This window comes from Heptranchias perlo, chromosome 27, assembly GCF_035084215.1.
Source record: "Heptranchias perlo isolate sHepPer1 chromosome 27, sHepPer1.hap1, whole genome shotgun sequence".
Lineage (NCBI taxonomy): Eukaryota > Metazoa > Chordata > Chondrichthyes > Hexanchiformes > Hexanchidae > Heptranchias > Heptranchias perlo.
In genome coordinates this window covers 34507817-34532639 of record NC_090351.1, presented here as the reverse complement: position 1 = coordinate 34532639, position 24823 = coordinate 34507817, and the positions used below count along the sequence as shown (strand labels likewise).

At 44.5% G+C, this 24823-nt stretch overlaps 1 protein-coding gene across 3 annotated transcripts in view; it reads right to left on the bottom strand.

Moving 5' to 3' along the window:
* Positions 1 to 24823, bottom strand: part of LOC137344575 (transcription factor SOX-13-like) — a 132226-nt gene that overhangs the window by 9557 nt on the left and 97846 nt on the right. Inside the window, exons 5-13 of one of the 3 annotated variants that reach the window (XM_068007629.1) lie at positions 22879 to 23051; positions 18684 to 18752; positions 17075 to 17192; positions 15393 to 15469; positions 12825 to 12990; positions 9080 to 9118; positions 5509 to 5624; positions 3756 to 3852; positions 3316 to 3483 (exon numbers count right to left, since the gene is read on the bottom strand). In XM_068007629.1, coding sequence (XP_067863730.1) covers positions 3316 to 3483; positions 3756 to 3852; positions 5509 to 5624; positions 9080 to 9118; positions 12825 to 12990; positions 15393 to 15469; positions 17075 to 17192; positions 18684 to 18752; positions 22879 to 23051 — 1023 coding nt within the window. The remainder of the gene's footprint in view (positions 1 to 3315; positions 3484 to 3755; positions 3853 to 5508; positions 5625 to 9079; positions 9119 to 12824; positions 12991 to 15392; positions 15470 to 17074; positions 17193 to 18683; positions 18753 to 22878; positions 23052 to 24823) is intronic. The other 2 variants (XM_068007630.1, XM_068007631.1) reach the window with 2 other exon arrangements.

Below are 24823 nucleotides of genomic sequence, written 5' to 3'. Positions count from 1 at the left end.
AGAAGTTATAACATGGAAACAGGTCCTTTGGCCCAACATGTCCATGTCGCCCAGTTTATACCACTAAGCTCCTGCACTTGGCCCATATCCCTCTATACCCATCTTACCCATGTAACTGTAGGGCTGGAGGAGGTTAGAGAGATAGGGAGGGGGCGAGGCCATGGAGGGATTTGAACACAAGGATGAGAAGTTTAAATCTGTGGCATTGCCAGACTGGGAGCCAAGGTAGGTCAGCGAGCATAGGGGTGATGGGTGAACAGGACTTAGTAAGATTGGCAATTTAGTGCCAATTTGTAGGTGGTTTTATGCTGTGTCGACCACTGCCACAATGGAATCAGATCTATCCCCTAAATTTCAAGGACTGCCATGCCATTGGGCTGGATTCAACCCAGATCAGAGAGGCAGCAGAATGTCATGCAATAACCAGTATGCTACACGATCCCTATGCAAATATTAATGGATTGACACCACTTAAACTATCTACATAAATTACAAAGTAATAGACTGCACATCCTGAACAAAGGCCGGAACAGGTTTGATGACTTGATCTTGGGCTGATCGACATGCTCACAGCAGCCAGACATTGATCCTCGCACATTAGCCGACTGCAAATAACGTTCGTCCTGTTTGCCTATTCCTGTCACCGGTTGGTGCTGGTATATTCTGCTTTCTGCGCAGTGCATCGATGTGGTACTTACTCGGCTATTATTAATATATTTTTATAATATTTCACTCTCCCCCTTTTCTATTGAAAAAGCAGAACCAGAGACACACTTGGCAGGAACTCAACTCTGGAGGATTTAAAGGAAACAGTGTGGAGGAGGGGAAGAGAGTGCTCTCAATGCCCCTCCTCCAGCGGCATGGCATAAGTAACATTCCATTCGTACCCTTGTGTCTTCACTCATCTATTTAACCTTTGATCCTCTTCATACTCATTTATTCACCCAGTAATTTTCTACTGACATAGCTCCTATTAGTAGGGAGTCCTTTCGCTTATCAAATACTCTTTCAGGGAGGAGGTAATTTTGCTGATCTCTCATCTCATTTGTTCTCTTCATCATCCCGTTTTGCGCTGTCCTCTGGTTGCCATTTTAAGTTACACCATCTGTTTGTACAGGCTCCGTTGGTTGTTAGTAAAGGATGTCCATGGACCCTCTATTGCAGAAAGATCTCGGTGCCCCCGCACAGCTCAGTTACTAATGACACCCCCCCCACCCCCCCAAACCTGGGTCCCCTCTTAATTCTAATCTATTGCAAACTGACCCACCTCACCACTCTCCTCAGTAAAGAAAGAGTTTGTATTTCTATAGAGCCTTTCACAATCTTAGGATGTCGCAAAGCATTTCACATCCAATGAAGTCCTTCTGAAGTGTAGTCACTGTTGTAATTTAGGGAAATGTAGCAGCCAATTCGCGCACAGCAAGGTCCCATAAATGGCAGTGAGATAATGACCAGGTAATCTGTTTTAGTGATGCTGGTTGGCCAGAACATGGGGAGAACACCTCTGCTCTTCTTCAAATAGTGCCATGGGACCCACCCGAGAGGGCAGACAGGGCCTCGGTTTAACGTCTCGTCTGAAAGACGGCACCTCTGACAGCGCAGCACTCGTTCAGTACTGCACTGGAGTGTCAACCTAGATGGTGTGTTCAAGTCTCTGGAGTGGGGTTTGAACCCACGACCTTCTGACTCCAAGACGAGAGTGCTACCACTGAGCCAAGGTTGATGTCTAAGAGCCACCATTCCACAGATATACTTTCCCTCAAGTGACCAGGTACACAACCAAAACACATTCATCCCTCAACCAGCACGACCAAAAACAGAATAACTAACGATTCATCTCACAGCTGTTTGTGGGATTGTACTTTGCATAAAATGGCTGCCACTTTTGCCTACCAACAACAAACAATGCGCTTCAAAGTTAATCATTGTGTATGAAGCACTTTGTGATGTTTCTGAAAGATGCATTAAGCAGCGATACAAATACAAGGCTTTGTGCTTTCCAAATAGAGGAAGAAGGTCAGACTTCTATTCACAGCAGTGGCACATTGGCAGAGGTGGTTTTATCAGACAATAGAGAGATTTGGTATCCATGGGAGAGGAGGGAAGTCTCCTCAAAAGGTCACACCCAAAGATAGACAACAAGGTAACACAAATACCTTTCTGCAGTTGTGCAGTAAGGCCATGGAAAAAAAAGTTTACATTCGTTAAAATTAGCATGGAATAGGTGTTGATAAAATAATTTATTGCACTGATTCATCACTTATGCACATTGCACCCAATTGGAGCAACTCCAGCAACTGGCTTCTAAAATCTTTCCAAAGCCACAAGCTTCACAAACTTAGAAACTGCTTTTACATTAGTGGGTGCTGGGGCTCCCAACAACTCGAGACTTGAGCACAAAATCTAGGCTGACACTCCAGTGCGGTACTGAGGGAGTGCTGCACTGTCAGAGGTGCCGTCCTTCGGATGAGACGTTAAAAATTGAGGTCCCGTCTACCCTCTCAGGTGGACATAAAAGATCTCATAGCATTATTTTGAAGAAGGGCGAGGGATTTCCCCCGTTGCCCTGGCTAATATTTATCCCTCAACCAACACCCAAACACAGATTATCTGGTCGTTGTCACGTTACTGTTTGTGGGATCTTGCTGTGCGCAAATTGGCTGCCACGTTACCTACATTAAAACAGTGACTGTACTTCACTGGCTGTAATGCCCTTTGGGACGTCTCGAGGTTGTGATGGGCGCTATATAAATGCAAGTCTTTCTTTCTACATTGGAATCAAACCCCTAACTGCTGAAGCTGCCACCACTCATCCTCTGCAAACCAGAGAGTTGCCGAAATGCCTTCACATCGCATCAATCCTACAAAGCAACATCCAATTTTAATGAAAGGCTATGTCTGATAATGTCATTGTCCGGAACCTGTCTTTGTACAAAGACGCTCAAATGTAGAGTTAATCACCACTCATCGCAATACCCATTAAGTTATCGGAATGGGAACGGTCTTGGTTTCCCGTTCACCATCCTGTGGAGGGACACTGTTCTATAGGTGCGGAGCCCCCTGCGGAGAGAACTGTGTGCTCAGAACCCCAGTGGAGGGGACTGCGTGTTCTAGATTCAGATTCCCATGGAGAGGACCAATTGTTCCATAGGTTCAGATGGTATAGTGAGTTCTACAGGCTCCGGGCCCATTGGGGAGAGGAATACATGTTCTATTGGTTCACAGGCCCGTGGGGAGGGGCCCGTGCCTTCCATAGGTTTGTGTCATTTCTAAGTTTTATAGCAAAAGCCGCTAGATTCCAGGCTGCCCTCTTACCCAATATCTTGCTGATGCTGGAGTTGTGCATGTCAGGGTAAGTCTGAAGAATCTTTCTTCGCTCGTCCTTTGCCCATACCATGAATGCGTTCATTGGTCGCTTGATGTGCTCGTGGTTGCTGCCACCTCTGGTTTCGTAGCCTTTTGACCCCGATAGAGTCAAATTTCCTGATGCGAACAGATAAACAAATGAATGAACACAATACCACTGGGCTTTCTAAAACCTGGAATGGAACAGACATTCACCGTGATAGGGAGATTAAAATAACGAGTGTTATTTCAGAAAGAAATACCGACTAGCACAGGTGGATATTATAGAAATCAGTGAGGTGTATGGAGCAGCCATTTTATTTAGCCTCCTGCGCATGGAGGCAAATTAAAATGGCTGCCCATACACCTCATTGATTTCTATCACTGGGAAGAAGGATCATGTTGCACACCTTCAGAGTCATTGCTGCTGTTAAAATCTTCATTTCCACTTGTGGCTTTTCCATCATCTCCTTGTTTTGTGAGTGGCGACTCTGTTACTCTCGAATCCTGAAAAGGTACAAGCAGGAATGTCACGGGATTAGAGTCAACGATTTCAGGATTAGTTGACAGTGAAGGGAAATTGTTGCAGGAACACTGTGACCTCCAGCCCCCACACCCACGGACAAAACAAAAAAAAAATCAATAGCGCCACAATTATGCAACAACAACTTGCATTTATATAGCGCCTTTAACGTAGTAAAACATCCCAAGGCGCTTCACAGGAGCGATTATCAAACAAAATTTGACACCGAGCCACACAAGATGATATTAGGACAGGTGACCAAAAGCTTGGTCAAAGAGGTAGGTATTAAGGAGCATCTTAAAAGGAGAGAGAGAGAGGTGGAGAGGTTTAGGGAGGGAATTCCAGAGCTTAAGCCTAGGCAGTTGAAAGCACGGCCACCAATGGTGGAGCGATTAAAATCGGGGATGCGCAAGAGGCAAGAATTAGAGCAGAGCAGAGATCTCAGAGGGTTGTAGGGCTGGAGGAGGTCACAGAGATAGGGAGGGGCGAGGCCATGGAGGAATTTGAAAACAAGGATGGAAATTTTAAAATCAAGGCGTCAGTGGGAGTCAGTGTAGGTCAGCGAGCACAGGGATGATGGTGAATGGGACTTCACCCATCACCCCTGATGCGAGTTACGATACGGGCAGAGTTTTGGATGATAAAATAAAGTTCTTTTTTTTTTTGAAACAAACTGAATGGTTATAATAATGAGAAACTGAGCTCACAGTGAGGCCTGGTGGCCTGTTCCCAAACTCCACTACACAGCAGAATCCCTCCAGGCAAAAATATATCACCTCACACCGCTCAATAAATAATAACATGTCCTTCCTCACTGGGCGTCAAGTGGAGGTTGCCAAAGGCCTCACTGTGAGCTTAGTTTCTCATTATTATAACCACTCAGTTTGTTTTAAAAAAAAAACTTTACATCATTAGAAAATACTTGTAGAAATTTAACCCCTAAATTCTGAAAGAGTTTCAGGTAAGTTTGTTTGTTTTTACTTATATGCTTTTATCCTTCCACTTCGTATAACTCAAGCTACCGGGCATTGCCGAAAGGACTTTTGAGGCTTTCATTCCGCTGGTACCATACGGCAGTGGCGAGGGAATGAATCACAGAGGGCAGACAACACAAGGCACTCAGGGTGAGAAACGGCCGAGCACCTGGGGAAGAGGGGGCCCAAGGAGGGAGGGGTTAGCCAGTTGTACTGTGGGAGCAAGCTACAGAACACTTGAGCCTGGGGAAAGAGGGCTTAGGATTGAGCCAGCTGTAAAGTGACGGTGTACCAGGAGTAGGGGGGAGAGCAATCTGCACAGAACCTTGCATCCGGGTAATTGAAAATGAGTGGGTTGTGGGGAGGGGATGACGGGGGTGGGGGAGGAGAGAAAAGAGACTTTGGGAGAGCAGGCATCCAGCCGGAGAACACACCCTGCTCCTCGGAGAGTAGCACTGACCCAGTTGCACAGCATCTTGCTCCAAGTGGTGGTGGGGGGTTGGGAGGAGGAGGAGAATGGGGTAAGATAAATGAGCTGCACAGCACTCTGGTGGGAAGGGCGTGGGGGAGGATGTAGCGATTAACCTGACACACAGCGCGAACAGTCATCGTTAAGAGTAAGAGTTTTTCCTCAGTCGAACTCTTCCTTGTCTGCCCAGCACTGACCTTGTCCTTCTTGCTATTATTTACAGCTGGACTTTCCATAGCCCGGCTCTTCCCAAGAAACATCTGCTTTGGACTCTGCATGGCCTTCCCGATGGCATCCTGGTCTATTGGATAACCTGGAGAAGACAAAACAAACCAAACATAAAGTCAGATAGACATTTCACGGCCAGATTTTATCATTCCAAACAACTCAAATTAAACTCATTAGAAGAGGGAAGGAACACTCCCAATCCTCCCACAGCAGGTGCGGAGACAGAAGCTTCTGGGAACCACTTAAAAGATTGATTTCAGTCAAGGCAGTAGGATGGATTTTACAGCTGGGCCATGGGGATCCTGGGGCAGGAAGGCGGTCCTGATCATTACGCAGTGACACGTGCTGGAACGTGCATGTCTATGGACGGCTGTTGAGGAGGGGGGTCAGGCTGCAACACTCTCCACAGTTCAACATCCTGCTTTACCCACTGTGTAGGCTCACATGTGAAGGACGACCACTTAGCACTTCCTGGCACCTGTGGATCTGTACCCCAGTGGGAGGTAGGACTTTAGAAGGGGGCATGAGAAAGGGGTGGAGTAGGGAGAAAAAGCATCAAAAAATGAAACACGTGCCCAGATTTGGTAGTGCAGTGGTTATGTTACCGGACTAGTCATCCAGAGGCCCGGACTAATAATCCAGAGGACGCGAGTTCAAATCCCACCATGGCAACTTGAGAATTGGAATTCAGTTTCAAAAGAAAAAAAATCTGGAATTAAAAAGCTGCTACCAGAAAAGGCACCACGAAGCTGTCGGATTATCATAAAAACCCAACTGGTTCACTAATGTCCTTTAGGGAAGGAAACCTGCTGTCCTTACTCGGTCTAGTGTATAGCTGACTCCAGTCCCACACGAACGTGATTGACTCTGAAGTGGCCTAGCTAAGCCAGAGTTTTATCAAAATCGCTACCAGTGGTTCAAGAAGGTGGCTCACCACCATCTTCTCAGGGCAACTAAGGATGGGCAATAAATGCCGGCCTTGCCAGCGATGCCCACATCCTGAGAATGAATATTTTTTTTAAAAACTGAAATAATGCAATAATTTAAAAAGGTCCTGAAAGAACAGGCCCACGAATGCCAGTCATCCAAAACAACCCAACAATCAATCAAAGTTACCAGCAGCACAAATATTGCTAATCTTTGGTGCCAATTACACGAGTAACATTTTCCAAATGTAGTTTATATTTTACGATGAGCATTTCAGCAAAGATAATTCCAAAAAGAACCCAGTGCCCCTCAGGAGGGCGGGGTTGGTTAAAATCTGGGGAAGAATTTTGGAAGTTTATACTGGAGATTGACGAATGGGTGCTGCACTCAGGGGGGGCGATGGGTTTGTGGTTGATCTCTACATTAAATTATATATATATTTATTTCATTCATTCTCAGGATAAGGGCATCATTAAGCAAGACCAGCATTTATTGCCCATCCCTAGTTGCCCTTGAGAAGGTAGCGGTGGGCCTTCTTCTGGAACCGCTGCAGTCCTTGTGGTGAAGTTGCTCCCACAGTGCTATTATATAGGGACTTTGAGGATTTTGACCCAGCGACGATGAAGGAAGCAAGTCGGGACGGTGTGTGACTTAGAGGGGAACTTGGAGGTGGTGTTGTTCCCATGCACCTGCTGCCCTTGTCCTTCTAGGTGGTGGAGGTCGCGGGTTTGGGAGGTGCTGCCGAAGAAGCCGTGGCGAGTTGGGGCAGTTATATTGTGATTGATCAATATATAAGCTCCATTTATTTCTGATTGAAAAAATCTAAGCAAAGGAACACAATACAATACAGGGCACCATCAAGATTGAAAAGAGCAAGAGAGAAGACAAGGTATGTCAGGAAGTAATGGCCTGTTGATACCAAGTTTGGGTTTCAGAAGCCTGAAGATTGTCGGAGCATTTAGGAACTAGAGGAGTCAAGTTGATCCACTCTTTCGAGGTCCTGAGGAAGAATGAGTTAGAGTAGAAGGGAGAGCAGTGAGCCGCGATCTCAACACAGTGAGGATGGGGGAGGAGAACGTGTGTGCAGAACAGCATATTTACAGCGGAGGAAGAACAGAGGGAAAGTTGTTCCGAAACAGTGACCATAATAACACTGATAAAATAGAGATGGTCAGAAAAATGTGTGATGGAGGCAGAGGTTGGAGTGAATGTTAGAGGCAAGAGAAGGAATATCCATCAGAAAACAAGCTTTTTCTTGTACCTTGTCCAGGAGTTAGTGAGATTAAGAGAGCCTCTTCAGATATGGGAGCCAGGCTCAAGTCCTTGGTAGATTGACTTATGCTTTACAGAGAGTTAATAGTGGTCGAGAGAAAATGTTCAGGACTAGAAAGGAAACCAAATATTTTGGAGGAAGCATTCGGATTAGAGATTTGGGTTTCCATTGGCGATCAGAGACAGTAAGGTCAGTCGGACCAAATCCATATAACAGAACAAAAATGAAATCGCATTCAACAGTTCAAGTCTGTACTTATAACCATTTTACACTCAATCTCATTATCAAGTTCTCCAGTTATAAAGATGTTGATATTAGTGAATGAGTTGCCAGACCATGGTAGGTGGTGAGTTGAGGAGAGGGGGAACATAGCGAGGGGGAAGACAGACGACAGAGACAGACGACACCGACAGAGACAGACGACACCGACAAGGATTTTGCAACAAACACATTTTACTGTCTTGTACATCTTTTACAGTCATGAAGGGTTTAGATAAAGTAAGTATAGGGAAACTTCCCTCTGGTGGAAGGGTCGAGAATCAGAAGAGACAGATTAAAGGTGCAAAAAGAACCAAAGGCGACATGAGGAAAAACTTTTTTTTACGCAGCGAGAATTTATGATCTGGAATGTGCTGCTTGAAAGGGTGGTGGAAGCAGATTCAGTCGTGGCTTTCAAAAAGGAATTGGATAAATATTTGAAGGGAAAAAATTTGCAGGGGGAATGGGACTAATTGGACTGCTCTTTCAAAGAGCTGGCATGGGCTCGATGGGCCAAATGGCCTCCTTCTGTGCTGTAACCATTCTATGATTTCCAGGCTAGAAGTTTCCTTTGTAAAACTTGAGAAATCCAGAAGACCGACCCAGGCCTATAGTTGAAAAGAATAGGAGAGTAGAGGAGGGCAAATCAAGAGGGGATTAGGCCACACTAAGTATGCACAATGATGAGCAGTGTGTACTATCTGTTCAAGTTTGTGGAGTCACTGCCTTTATTCTTCTCCCACTTTCCTTCCCAATGCCCCGTCTGCCATATTCCCGCAGAACATATAACTCCCTCCTCCTCTCTATCCTGTTCAATTTGGCTTCATAAAGTTAGGCCTGTTGTTACAGCCCACATTTCTAATGGTTTCAGACTTTTCTCCCCTCCCCAGCGCCCTTGCTGGGAAAGTCACCCATATTTGGGGGTAATTGGTCGGTACAGTAGTTTAGATGATGGCCTTTGATTTGATGTTGGGGGTTTGTGCTACATTCCTAATACATCATCAAAATAACAGCCAAAAGTTGATCTGTCCAACTGGCTTTACACACAAGGTTAAAACATAAAAATGAAAACAGTTACTGACCCCAGTGATTCCTCCAGAAAACTTCTTTACTTATAATTTCTATTGAAGAAAGGCAGTTGAAAAGGTGAGTTAGTATCCTATTAAACACAGAGCTCTGAGCTATTCCCCACCCAACATATCAGCACCTCGGTCACGTACAAAGGGAGAGCCACGTCTGTTGGGCACACTGATGGTCACTTGTACATTCGACTTTGCATCTTCTCTGAACATGGTTAAAGCTCGTGACTCCAGCTTAGCTTTATTTCGAGAAAGGATTTGAAAATATAATGAACAGATTTAAAGACACAATTTGTGTTTTTAACTGTAAGAGCAATAACCTTCCTGTGGGGATTGTCTATGTGCATTATGGGGAGCAAACGGTGATAAAAGGGGTGATTTTAAACCCCAAGAACAGATGGGTTGGGGGCGAGTGGGAGTTGAAAATAGTTGTTTTTTGGGTCGCGACCGCATCCCGGCTTTATTTCCGGGTTTAACGTCGGTACGGAAAAGTACAGGCTTCCCACTGGGAATGCAAAGTCCGAAAATTTTGCAGTTGGGACCTAAAGAAACAACTATTTTCAACTCCCACCCGCCCCCAACTCACCCGTTATTGGGGTTTAAAATCACCCCCCCCCACAAGAAAGAGGTTTGCAATTTCATTACACGCACAGAGGAAACCTCCTCTCTCTCGGTGAACGATAGTTTTAAAGCGATGGGATGTGGATTCACGGCCACCAGCCCCTACACAGAGACGTCACATCAACCGTGTGTCACTGCATGGTGATTTATCAAGCACAGAGCAAGCACTCTCTGAGGGAGGATGGAAAAACATTAAGAACGCCAGTCAAGTCCACGGGCATTCGTTTCCACCTGGAGGAACAGAGTGCCCTGTATCCAGCGCCGAGTTCGACAAGCAGGAGAAATAAATTGCAGGACAGCCCATCAAAAGAAACCCGCCAACCAGCCACAGTAGGTCTGAACGATGACGTTTGAGATCATTAGCATGCAGCAGACCAGCTTCAACTGAAAGAATCCAGGCCCTTGGCAAAGCAGTAACGTTCAGCAACTTTCAACACACCTAACTAGCAAGTCTACACTCTGTGGGCAGTTCCCCTGGACTGCAACAACATTCCCCACATCATTGGTTAAACGTCCCTTTCCCATGCTGCTCGTTTCTTCTTCCATTCTCCCTCCCAATTCCTACAGAAAGGAGGTGCCTTGTCTCTTGTGTTCCTGCATAACTCAGTCTGTCTTCAGAAAGGTAGGCCTGTTAATTATTCCTTTTTCTCCCCTCCCCAATGACCTTGGGAGGAAGGTCAATAATTATGGAGAGGGGCTGGGGGGTGGGGGTTGGTGGCACACTGGGTGTTACAGTTGGTTAGACAATAGCCTTTAAACTCTCAAACCAGAGTTCAAATCCAGCCCAGACGGATAGGATGAAAGTTTCCTCTGTATTCTGCCCTCGGTGTGAAATCAGTGAGACGTCTTAATACCACCATGGATATCTCTAAACGGTCTCTAAATTGACTATGAATTGGAGAGACTATAGAACGGTTGGCATGGGAAATGGAAAAAAAAAATCACACTGGTTGGGCTCAAGTACATCAGGGCAAAACAGACTTAGCTTTACACTGCATCCAACAACGACACACTTGATCTGGGAGTGCCTATTCCTGACACTGGGAACCGTAAATGGAAATATTCCACTTCCCAGTAATAATGGGGGTAATTTTAACCTAACTCGCCAGGCGGGAAACCCACAGAATCAGGTGGAACGCCAGTTTTACACTTCAATGGAGAGTGAAAATTGGGTGGGGTGTAAAACTATCTTTATACCTGAACTCGGCAGTTTCCCGACAAGCGGCCGAGGCTAAAATTGCCTCCTCTATCTCTCACCTTGATGAGCACAAAGGTCGCACAAAATATATGTTTAAAAAAACAGTTACAAAAGACCATTTATCTTACCATTCCAGGGGAATCAACAGAGCATGTTTCTTTTTTCTACAATTAACCTCGGTAAAGACCCATAGTCCAGGTACCATCAAGATTGAAAAGTGTGAAAGATGAGTTAAATCAGAAAAAGTGATTAGGTGACACCAAGCCTGGGTCTTATAAGCCTGAAGAGTGCACAAGTTTTGCGGTCCTAGGAAAAATGAGTTGGAATTAAAGGTGCAATGAACATTGACTTAAATACAAAGGGGTAAAAAAAAGGAATAGGATTCAGGTCCGTGCATTTACCGCAGAGGGGTAACAGGAGAAAAATTCAGAGGAGCATTGGATATAACATCATTGATAAAACAGGAAAGGTGGAGAGAGAAAAAGAGTGAGTAAACAAGAGAATGAAAATGAGCGCGAACTAGGGAAAGAGCGAGAGAGACACCTCAGGAGACAGAATTGTCTATCACCTGACAAGGTTTTTCTTCCATCCTATCCAGGAAAACGTGACCGAGGACTTTAAAAGAACCTTGCAAGATTTGGTGCAGTGTTCAAGTCCTGGACGGATCGAAGAGCTTTTGAGGGAAAGTAAGTGTTATGAAGGAGGAAATGGATCTTCTTGAAAGCAACTTTAGCAATAGAGGAGATGTAGGAGTTCCATTTGAGATCAGATGAGATAGCCAAGAATGTCAAAAGACATAAGAAATATGAGCAGGAGTAGGCCATACGGCCCCTCGAGCCTGCTCCGCCATTCAGCAAGATCAAAAGATGACTAAAAGGTGGATTTCATCAAAGACAAGAAAGATGTTAGTTAGACTTGTGAGAGACATGAAGAAACATGTCTTTGAAGGACTGAAAGAAATGCAATTTTCATTGTCCCAAAGGGAACGAAGCAGATCAAGATTATAGTGATGTGGCCATTACACTGTGAGAGAATTGGAGATCTTGAGAACTGAAGGTTTGTGATCTAAAGGAAGTTGATGAGAGTAAGGAACCTAGATGTATGCTGGTACTTGGAGTGTGGATGTCTCTGGTGAGAGACTTCATGTTCCAACTCTGTTCAGTTAGCTGACGTATTGTAGCAAAACTGCCTTTTAAGCCAAATCTTCTGAAAGGGTCCTGTTTAAAACTGACCATTATTGTACTGGGCCCTGCTGCAAACTACTGCAACTTCACCCAGGGAAGCAACATTGTTTGCTTAAATACATTTTGACAGATTTTTGAAGTTGAGGTTCAAGTACACATAGTCAGAATGAGTGAAGTTTGCGTAAGGAGCTGTTTTATAATGGGCCGCTCTGTATAAATCAGTACTTTGATGATCACTAAGTTTGCCCCAATCTAATTCAAAGGCTGCTTTTCAGAAAGGTTATGTTAAGCCAGCTTGTTTTTCAAACAGACCCAGTGGCCCTTTTCTCACTGTGCTTCTCTCCGCTGCAGAAAAAGAAATTTAAACAGTGTGCAGCTGTTTAAAGCACAAAGTGAATGTTTTATTTAAACATGTGTAGCAATTTCTCTCTTGGAGGCACTGGCTAGTGTTGGGGTGCTGGTTCCACAAGCCCTTCAGTACCTTGCCCACACTGTCCACTCTTCATGTGTGAGCCGAGTGACGGGGACAAGCTATTTGACCACAGAGGGCATCACAGCCAAACCATCTGGCTGAATGCTCGTGCAGTGGTCAGCAATGATCTCATGGCCAGGTGCAAACGCCCCCTCCTCCCCAATCAATCACTCATCAATGGATCAAAATGTCTTGATAAACAGCGTAATAAACCTATAAGAATAGAAGACAAGGAATCGTTCGTCATGAAGACCTGTGCAAGTCTCCCCTTACCTCTGGTTAACAAGGATGTTGGTGTGCTGGATTGTAACTCTGCTGGGATCACAAAGTTTGACGGCGAGGGGCCTCTCCGGAGTTTGGCCTGTGGCGACGAGGGAGACTTCGAAACGTCTGTGCCTTTGGTCTTTGCGGTGAGATTCAACGGCTGAGACGCTTCCTCCTAAAGAGGGAGAGGGATTAAAAGGAAAGATTACATTTTCCACCCAAAGCACGGCTTTTTCACAGATGTACTGGAGTTGAGGGATATTGGAGAGAGTCAGTCTGTCAAAAAAATTCCTTCTCAACACTCTAGAGAAATCTCCCTGAATTTGAGGACCTCTCACAACTCAGCACCAAATTCTACTCAATTTCCCCACGATCAGAATCACCCTACCAGTGAGCTTACATTTAAACAGAGGACCATCGGTAACTAGACTACAACAAATGGATCAACTGCAATGGGACATCCTGGATGCAGCTGGGATGGGGGGAGCACAGACACTGAAGGAGGAGAAGACAGTAACTCTGACATTCAAAATCTTACTTCGGATTAAGACAAGCGGTAATGGGGTTGGGGAGTGGGGAGGCGGTGGCCTCTAAGCAAGTCATTCAAATCAAAAGCATAACAGTTTCAAAACACTGTTCCGACACAGAGTGGTCACGGTCATTTCTTCAGCACTCAGCCAATATATTTAGGACAGAAGTGTCAGATCAGCCATGATCTAATTGAATGGCGGAGCAGGCTCGAGGGGCTGAATGGCCTATTCCTGTTTCTACGTTCTTCCCATGTGTCAGCGGAGATTATGTGCAGAAGCCCCACTCCAGAGAGTTAAACCCTTCATTTCATGCTTCATGGCAGTACTGAGGGAGTGCTGCATTGTCGGAGGTGCCATCTTTTGAATGAGATGTTAAACTGAGACCCAGACTGCCTGTTCAGGGGGATTTGAAAGATCCCATGGCACTATTCGAAGACAAGCAGGGGAATCCTCCTGGTATCCTGGCCAAAATTTATCCACCAACCAACAGCATCGAGATCGATTATCTGGTCATTTATCTCATTGCTGTACGTGGGATCTTGCTGTGTGCAAAATGGACGTCGCACTTGCCTATATAACACTTAAAAAAGTAATTAATTGGTGGTGAAGCACTTTGGGATGTGAGAGGCGCTATAATAAATGCACGCTGTCTTTCTTTGACAGTTATCTGTGCTAACATGACAGGGATGTGTGTGGAAGCAGTTAGTTCCTTCCATGCTTGAAAAAAAACATGAACCAAAAGCAAACCCACAGTTTGAACTATGGACCAAACACAAATAATGCACAATACAACATTGTGTTTCTGTTTAAATATCCAGAGACTAAAGCAATTTAATAGGAGGTGTTCAAAATCATGGACGGTTTTGATCGAGTAAATAAGGAGAAACTGTTTCCAGTGGCAGAAGGGTTGGTGACCAGAGGACACAGATTTAAGGTGATCGGCAAAGGAGCCAGAGGCAACATTTTTTTTTTTAAACGCAGCGAGTTGTTATGATCTGGAATGCACTGCCTGAAAGGGTGGTGGGAAGCAGATTCAATAGTAACTTTCAAAAGGGAATTGGATAAATACTTGAAAGGAAAAAATTTACAGGACTATGGGGAAAGAGCAGGAGAATGGGACTAATTGGATAGTTCTTTCAAAGAGCCGGCACAGGCACGATGGGCCGAGTGGTCTCCTCCTGTGCTGTACCTACTATGATACTATGACATTTCTGATCCTAAAGGAGAGCAAGGCTTCAAGTAAACAACATTGCCAGAGGCACAGATCTGGTGTGAAGGATTCTCTTTTATAAAGGAAACCAAAGCCCACAGCATTGATCAACATCACATGGAAATATCTCAATTTTTCACACAATTAATTACTTTTGAAATGCCAGACAAACTGGACAGCCATTCTAACACAGCACTGTCCCACAAACTATAAGAGAGGCCATTCATCACGTTTATTTTCTGGTGGTGTTGTTTGAGGGAGCAACGCCAGCCAGATCGACAGGAGAACTTCCCTACTCTTCCAGGATCTTTACTGTCTATCTGAACAGGCAGACAGGGCCCTGATTTAATACCTCATCTAAAAGGATGGGAGAAAGATTCTTGGTTTCAAGATAGCAGTAAAGGCACAGAGAGGAGGATGGGGAGTAGGAAAATTGGATTTGGAGTCTAGGAAAAATGAGCTGGGTTTCACCCATTTATAGTCAATAGGTGGATAATCAAACCAGGTTACCTGAAAAGCTCAGTTTCCTCACTTTTCTTGAGCCACTGCAACATTTGGTACATGCGGCTAACCATCACTGCCAATTGTTTCACCCCAGGGCTTTTGGTCCCTTTGGCTGACAATAGGAATGTTCCCTCTAGTAAGGTCCTATGAAGCACCTTGGGACGTTTTACTACGTTAAAGTCACTGTATAAATGCAAGTTGCTGTTGTTGTAGTGCGAGGGAGATGGGTTATCAGGAATGATTTATTTTTAAAAACTCAATCTTTACGGACTCCAGAGAAGAATCTCACATTATCCCACTTCAGTCACAGCATGGATTACCTACTGAACTCACCTGTGTATGGGCAGGGCTCGGGCCTGGAGTCCTCCTGGCTACTGGGGGATTTGGCATCAGTTGCAGCCCATAGTCACCTGGGGGTAAAAAAAAAAATCAAATTTATAAAAGTGGCATCATTAAATTTCATAACATGAATAAAGAAGCCAATGAGATACCCAATTACCGATCATCAATTATACAAATTAAAAGGAAACATCTAAGCTACTGAACTTTTTTTTTAATCCAATCTTCTCCCCTTTCGAAGGTGCTAGGTTAAAAATTCCATGGGCAATGGTTGTCCCCAGTACCTCACCCAATGGGCCAGCTTTAAGCCTGGACAGGGAGGCCATTCCAAATTGGGTCATCACAAATTGAGCTCAATCCTGGTCCTCATCCAACACTTTCCAGCAAGAGTCACTGGATAATAATCATCAGGAGTGGGAACCCTTGCTGATTTCCTTCTCTCTGGTCCAGGAGCATTAGAAGTCCAATTGTAACACCTCAAATACCACCCCAGCTGAGATCAGCTAACTCAGCACAAATTTGGAACCTTCCTGGTCGCTGTAGTTCATTCCGCACTGGGTAGAGAATTTACGGCTTGAATCACCAGTAGAGCTGTGTAATCTCTTTTTAATATTCATTTGGAGCCACTTATATGGGGCTCAGTTGGTTTGGCAGTAAAACTGGGCCTTGGTCAGTGTAGTAGTTACAAAGCAGCTGGTAAACCTGGGAGTGTGAGGATTTTGAATGTTTGCATAAATCCATCAGCGAGGGCAGTGGAATTAAGATACAGTTGGATGCTAGGGGTGAGCATGATGGACCAAATGGCCTTTTGTTTGTTTCCATAAGTTTTCAATTCTGGCACATAAGAGGTCATTTTAAGAAATTGCAGTCTCAATGCAGAATGTCACACATACTGAAAAGTCCTCCCTCCAAGGCGGGACCGCGCAAAACTTCTTCCAGTTGGAGAACAGGAATGCTGCTTCCTTCTGGCATGTTTATTCTAAATTTCAGCCTTCAATATATGTATTAGCCTGTGATTTTCTACTCAAAACAACTGTATAAAATTTCCTTATTTGCATTTGTACCCAGAAAAATACACTTGCCAGGCTTCCATTTTCCCTTCTTCCACAGAAAGCTTTTTGCCACAGCTCAGGAGAGGGTCATTGCCAGTCTTCAAAAAAGGGAAAGGTGCCATTCATCATGTTTTCCCTCACCACGATGCTCTTGGACACGCTCTGACCTACTGCAACGCAAACTGTCCATAGCTCCCTCCCTAATGGTAGAACCCACAGAGAATATGGTCTCCAACGTGCCCTTTTCTGGGCAATTATCTCAAGATATCACAATTACAGATATAATCTACATTCTTTATGACTCCCTCACTATTAACTATGTAAACCAGGGTCCTCGTCACAAGAATCATTTGTACTCTTAGAGAACAGCATTTTAAGAGAAACTCTACTGTGCAGGATGAGTTAAGAGTATACTGGGACTTCACATCAGTTCTGCTAGTGAACAATGTTTGAGCAGAATTACCAGCTGCCAAGATGATCACCATTAAGTAAAGGACACAATTGAAGGCCAGAAAGCTGCACATACATTATAAATGAGATCTGCTGCGAGAGCCAGATCTCCAGACAGCCTGCCGTGCCTTCATTGTAAACACACGGCCTAATGTGAGATTGAAGTGAACATACTTGGCTTACAGGAGAGTCCTGGTTGCAGTTGAAGTCCGAGCTGGGGGTCACTTGTGACTGGAAGAGGCTGCGGACTATGAGGAAATGCTGGAATCATCACAAAAGGCAAGTTGACTTGCTAAAAAAAAAGGAGACAATCCATTCTCAAACAGAGCCCAGCCATAATCAACAGTAGTAAAAGAACACGACTCACAATCACTACAGAAAGTTCAATGCTGTTTGATTCTACAAACATCCAAAGAATACTACTAAATTTTTCATCACAATTAAAAAAGGCTTTGGCTCTTTCTATGCTCTGACCCAGAATCGTGCATCTCTGGCCTCAAGTCATGGGCAATGCCTTGTGCCCCCACCCTCTTGGGCCATGACCACATTGTGCAGCTACAAGTTCCTTACTGAAGCACTCAGGTTAGCGAGCTATTGGCAGCCAGCTTCACCAGTACATCTCCAGAGGTGGCAAACTGGCATCAGAATCGCCCAATACCATACCAAAACTAACAGGAAAGAGGCAGGTCAGCAGGACATCCCCAACAAACCCACTGGACATCCTCAGCAAAGCCCACCAGATGCCCTCGGCAAAGCCCAAGCCTGAAACAACACCGTTACCAAATGCCGCTTGAAGTTTTCAATGGAAACAAGCACCTAACTAAGAAACCGAAGAGCAACTGTCCACACGTTAGTTTTAGGGTGAGCTGGAATGGTTTTTAACCTATTTGCACAATATCCTGTAGATTGCATGCTGCTCAAGCAGGGGCTAATTAACCCTTGACATAAACCAGTCAGTCAGTTACCTCCCCTACCCCCGCACCCCCCCCCCTCAAACAAACCAAATCTTAGAAACAAAGGAACAGGAGTAGGCCATTTAGCCCCTCAAGCCTGTTCCACCATTCAATGAGATCTTGGCTGATCTGTGACCTAACTTCGATATACTCGCCTTAACCAAAGGTATTAAGGGATATGGGGCTAACAAAAGCCTATCAATCTCAGATTTAAAATTGACAATTGAGCTAGCATCAACTGCCGTTTGCGGAAGAGAGTTCCAAACTTCTACCATCCTTTGCGTGTAGAAGTGTTTCCTAACTTCACTCCTGAAAGTTCTGGCTCTAATTTTTAGGCTGTGTCCCCTGGTCCTCGACTCCCCAACCAGCGGAAATAGTTTCTCTCTATCTACCCTATCAATTTCCCATAATATCTTAAACTTCAATCAAATCATCCCTTAATCTTCTAAATTCCAGGGAATACAACCCTAGGTGGTGTAATCTTTCCTCGTAATTTAACCCTTTAAATTGCAGGTAACATTCTAGCAAATCTACGGTGCACTCCCTCCAAGGCCAATATATCCTTGCTAAGGTATGGTGCCCAGAATCTTAACACACACTAAAATGTTTAAAGCCAGCCTTACAGGTAGCAGCTGAACAATCACCCACCAAAATTCTATACCGGGTCAAACTGTCAAGAGGCAGAGAGCAAGCAGAAACTTGGTACTGTCATCATGAATGAAAAGTACATGGGGGGAATCCAAGGGACAGCACTAGTACAGTGAGTGTGTTTATAGCCCAGCACAGGTTCAGGGATTTCAACATCAAACAGTAGCTGTTGGGTCTCTTACCTGAATCTGTTGTTGGAGGAGGTTGATTTTGTGCTGCTGTTGGATAAGTTGCTGTTGTTGCCTTGCTATCTGTCAACAGTAGAAACTGGCAATGATTTTAATTCTCAATGGCACAAGAAGAGCTTTAGCTCTTCAATCAAAACTGCTACGTAGGGCTGAGCTTTGTAAGAGGAAGCTGAGTGTTAAGGGTCCTTTGCTTTCACTGTCATGGCAGACTCACTCATATCCCATTTCAGCGCTCGACTCCTCACCTACTCAAGATTTTATTACCAGCGTAGTTCTTTTCCAAGAATTCTGGACATAAAATCACTAAAGATTGGAAATCTCTATAAAATTTGCCCTGTGAAAAAGGCTTGCATTTACATGGCGCCTTTCATAACCTCAGGACGCCCCAAAGCACTTTACAGCCAATTAAATACTACTTTTTTTTTTGAAGTGTAGTCACTGTTGTAATGCAGACAATTTGCACACAGCGAGGTCCTACAGATAGCAACGTGACAATGATCAGATAATCTGTTTTAGTGATACTGGTTGAGAGATAAATATTGGCCAGGACACTGGGGAGAACTCCCCTGCTCTTCTTTGAAATAGTGCCATGGGATCTTTTACATCCACCTGAGGAGGGAAGACAGGGCCTCAGTTTAATGTCTCATCCAAAAGATGGCACCTCTGACAGTGCAGCACTCCCTCAGTACTGTACTGGGAGTGTCAGCCTGGATTTTCTGTTCAAGTTTCTGGAGTGGGACATGAACCCACTTCTGACTCTGAGGCATGAGCGCTACCAAAGTCATGAGAATAGGAGGAACAAGTCCTCAGTGATGTCATGCTCAACACAAATGCGAACAGAAACAGCAACTAAAGAACTTGCATTTATATAGCACCTTTCACATCCTCGGAACATCCCAAACCACCTTATTGTCAGTGAAGTACTTTTGAAGTGTATTCACTGTAATGTAACCAAATACCTAAATTCCAAGGGTAAATGATCAGTCCCCCTTCCCACCCCCCCCCCCAAAATAAAATTGGCCTGCTTTCAGTTACTACCAGAGTTCAACTTGAGCGAGAACATCACATAACACTTTAAGCCGTGCTAACCAGTAATTTTCTTCTAAACTCATAAATGTACACCTGCCGCATGCTGCTGAAACTATTCAAGAAGGCATGAGTGTCGAAGTTCATCTTTTTTTATATAAAAGTGTTACTGTTCTGGGTTATAATTAAGGCCACTTGTGTATACTGCATTATGCTGCATCAGAACCAGTGCTCTTGTGTAGAGCAGGATCCAACTATCTACATTAGGTGCGTACAGTGTACTCCAGCATCATTCCAACTGCATCCACACTAATATAAATGAATTATTTATGCACCAGGACCAAATTCCTTTTAAAAGAAAGAAACACCTTTCACAACCTCAGGAAATCCCAAAAGCGCTTTACTGCCAATGGAGAATTGAGGAGAAGCTTCTTTATGCAGAAAGTGGTTAGAAAATGTGGAAATCGCTACCACAAGGAGTAGTTGAGGCGAATAGCATAGATGCATTTAAGGGGAAGCTGGATAATCACATGAGGGAGAAAGGAATAGAAGGATATGCTGATAGGGTGAGATGAAGTAGGGAGGGAGGAGGCTCGTGTGGAGCATAAACATGGACCTGTTAGGCCAAATGGCCTGTTTCTGTGCAATTCTACGCAAGTACTTTTTGAAGTGTAGTCACCGTTGTATTGTAGGAAACAATGCAGCCAGTTAGTGCATAGCAATGTAATAATGACCAGATTAGCTGTTTTAATGATAATAGTTGAGGGATAAATATTGGCCAGACTTCCAAATAGTGCCATGGGATGTGCCCACCCAAGACGACAGACAGGGCCTCGGTTTAATGAATCGTCTGAAAGACGGCACCTCTGACAGTGCAGCACTCCCTCAGTACTGCACTGGGAGTGTCAGCCTGGATTTTGTGCTCAAGTCTCTGGAGTGGGGCTTGAACCCACGACCTTCTGACTCAGAGACGGGAGTGCTACCCACTGAGCCACAGATGCAGATGACCTGGAACGAGCTGTTGCTGGAGCATGCGGCGGTGCTGCATCGATGGGACACATCGTTTGATTCCTTTCCTTGCATCAATGCATTGGGAGGCAGTGTGGACCACAGAGGAACTGTGCTGTGCTGGGCCTGCCCGACAGGTTTTTCATGATTTTGGAATGGGGTTGGGGGGGTAAAAGAGGTGGGGGAAGAAAAATCTATTTTCAAATTAGTGATTTACATATGCAAATTTGATTCAATTAGCACACTATCAGCAGACTCCCTCTTTTGGACAACAGTGATGTGTCGAAAAGAGGGGAATCAGAGTACAGTTATTAATGAAAATGAAAGAATTTTACACAGCTGTTCACAAGAACACTCCCCCCTGTACTTCATCATTATCCAGAGAGAGAGAGAAAAAATGAAACCAACATAAATAGTAGCAATGATTAGATCTTCTCCAAATCTAAAAGAAAGACTATTGTACAAAGCTCATCTTTCTGGAGCTGCCGTTGGTATAAGATTAGGTTGAGTGTTGGGCCCTGGCTGCTCATTAACATGAGGGGCAATGATATTTGATGGTTGCATTAGGGAATTCTATCCAATAGAAACAAATGGGATGAGCTCCATTCAACAGCATTTGCTGTTCAATCAGGTTCTATATTTGGAATCAACTTTACAGAAAAAAAATTAATGTTGATGACAAGCTGTATATCCACATTGAAGGGCTTGGATTAGCTGTGAATGGTGTTGGGAACATAGGAACAGGAGTAGGCCATTCAGCCCCTCAAGCGTGTTCTGCCATTCAATAAGATCATGGCTGATCTGTATCCTAACTCCATCCACCAGTCTTGGCTCCATATCCCTTAATAACCTTTGTTAGCAAAAATCTACCGATCTCTGATTTAAAATTATTAATCGAGCTAGCATCTACTGCCTTTTTAATGGGAGGGAGTTCCACACTTCTATCACCCTTTGCGTGAACAAGTGTTTCCAAACTTCCCTCGTGAAAGGCCTGATTTTAAGATTATGTGCCCTTGCCCTAGATGCCCCCACCAGTGGAAAAAGTTTCTCTCCATCTACCCTATCAATTCCTCTCAAAATCCTAAAAACCAAACCAAATCATCCCTTAACCTCCTATATACTGTTAAAACCCACAGCCTCCTGGGTCAATGGACCAGGGTGCTCTGTCCCAGAGTGGGGGCACCTGGGTCTGTGACTGCATTTCGTCACAGGGAGGTTCTGAGCAGAGGATCGTCCATACGTTAAGGGGAGCAAGTTAGTAGAGAGTCACCCTGCCCCACACTCTCACACCCTCTGGTGCTGGTGGAGCAGCAGCACCAGCACTCGCTTTGGAGCAGTTATCTGGTCAACTTGCTTAGTTGAATGGGGTTTTGAGGGGGGATTTTTCTTTTAAAGACATGTGGCGCAAGAGGGAAGGGGGGAGGGGGGAGAGAGAGAGAGGGAGAGAGAAATAGATAGACTGTGTGCACGTGAGGCTTGGCTAAGTTTTAGCCTGTTTCAAGTTTCAGGTCAGCCCAGCGTACTCTCAACCCAAAGTCATAATTGGATTCAAGCCCCGCCACACAGATTCAGCACATAAACTAGGCCGACACTTGAGAGCAGTACTAAGAGAATGCCATATTGGTGGGAGGTGCTGTCCATCAGATGAGATAGTAAACTGAGATCACTTAATGATTCAGATGGACACTAAAGATGTGACACTATTTGAAGAAGAGCAGGAGTTTTTCTGGTGTCCTGGCCAACATTTCTTCCTCAACCAAAGACAAATGAACTGGCCATTCGTTGTTTCATTGTTGTTTGTGGGATAAGAATGCTCACAAAATGTGGCACATTGACCACATAACATAAGAACATACAAAAATGACCGGCAGGAAAAGACCAGTTGGTTCATTAAGCATGTCTCAGAGTCACGTGGCAATTAAGCATCACGACCACCAAAAGTCACTTGGCTTAAAAATAAGTTAATTGAATGCGAGGCCATTTGGGATATTTCTGAGAGATGTGTTAAGATGCTGTATAAATGCAAGTCTTCCTTGCCTTCCCCCAAAAAAAAATCTTGCAAAGAAAATTCAATCTTTGAAGTGAATAATGAAATGATCCAAAGTCAGTGCCAATTCTGACTTTGACTGAGGCCATGCTGATCTTTTCGGCCTACCTGCTCCTGTTGCTGTCTGGCGAGTTCCATCTGTTGCTGCTGTTTCTCAAACAACATGGCCGCCATGTTCTTCTGTTCCGCATGGGCCGTCAGAAGCTGCTCACGGAGACTGGACAGCTGGTTTATCATCACCAACAGCTGCAACTCTTTCTCTGCCAGACTCTCTGCGGTTCCTGGCTCATCAGAAAACACACAAATACGGAGTTACTCCAGGTTAAAAACCAACAGTACAGCAGGGACCATAAAACCTCTCTTTAATGGCTTTAATTAACAATCTACTCTCGCCAGTTGCCCTTCAAACTCATTTTGGCGTCACCATTGGTTCCAAGCACAGTACACCTAGAGCTAGGGTTGCCAACCCTCCAGGATTGTCCTGGAGTCTCCAGGAATTAAAGATTAATCTCCAGGTCACTGCTCTGAGCAAACCAGGAGAAAAATCATACGGGCATTAAAAAATGTTTTTAAAAAAAATCTTAGAACACATTTGTTTATTAGTTATAAAAATAGTGGACAGTCAAGAATCATCCAATCGGGTAATGGAGAGCCTACTCGCTTTCCAATTGGCCGTGGGAAAGCGGTGCACCACGAGGGTGGGCGTGTTGGGCGACCAATGGCGGGAGTGTGGGGGGCGGGTCGGTTAGAGGCAGGTCATGTGATGACACCTCCAGGAATATGTCCAACCAGAGTTGGCAACCCTACCTGCAACCATTTTACCGAGGTTATCCATATAACAACCTCCCATCAAACAGGATGAGCTTACATAAGGAGAAAATGTAGAATGCTGGCATCAGAAATAAAAGACAGAAAATTCTGGAAATGCACAGGTCAGTCAGGATCTAAAAGAAAAGCAGGATTAACAATCGTGTGTGACCCTTGAGGGAGTGAAAATCAGGCTCTCTTCCATGCGTCTCTCAGAAAAAGGCAGTTTCTATAAGCAAACTTTGTCTCTTATGAACTGTACCCTTCCTTATGGGCTCAATGAAAGGAAATTATGTGCCAAAAAAACTAGCAATTCATTTATTAATCACTGTATTAGGCACCGGGCACCATGTGGAATGCCTAGCCAGTAAGCATCACTATCAAACCATTAGGGTCTGGCTAACACAAATAAACAGATTTATTTACAAGTTGGACAGAAGCAGAAAACCACAATAAGTTACTGATGGAACAATTACTTAAAAGACAAAGACTGAATCATTCCACAAGAGTTCAAACATCTTCTTCAGAGTGTATTTCTTACAAGGTCCAATTACTGTAAGACTTTGAGGACACAGTCGATTGTCGACTTCCTACTGCGATTATACTTGGGTACGGCGATATTCCTGCCCATTCCATGAAGTCCAGGTGTCAACTAAAACTGAACCAAATATTACAGGAAAGACTGCAGTGTGAAGCAGATTAACAGGCCCTGTCAGTCAAGCCATTTTAAAAGGCACGATTAGTGCATAGAATCACTCGATGAGTCACACACACACAAATCAAAATGGCTCGCCTAGCCCTGGCAGATGGTTCTGCTCTAGCCCACATATTATAGATGACCAAGTGAAGACAGCTTCCATCTTAACCTTAGATACTGAAATGAAACACATTGGCCTACAAATTCAGGCGCGCCGGCTACCTCAAGGCAAACCAATATTGCAGAGTGGGGCCTGTTTCAGGAGTGGACACCACACGCCGATTTTTTGGCCTTTACCAATATGGTGGGTGGCGCACTTCCGGCTCGTAATGAGCTTGCGCTTCCTGCCCGCCATATTGGAGGCTTCAGAAACCATTTAATGCCCGAAAAACAGGTGTTGCATGGCCGAATGTATAGGCCATTAACCATATACCATCTTCAGCTAGAAGTGTCGAGTGGATGATCCATCTCGGCCTCCTCCCGATATCCCCACCATCACAGAAGCCAGTCTTCAGCCAATTTGATTCACTCCACGTGATATCAAGAAAC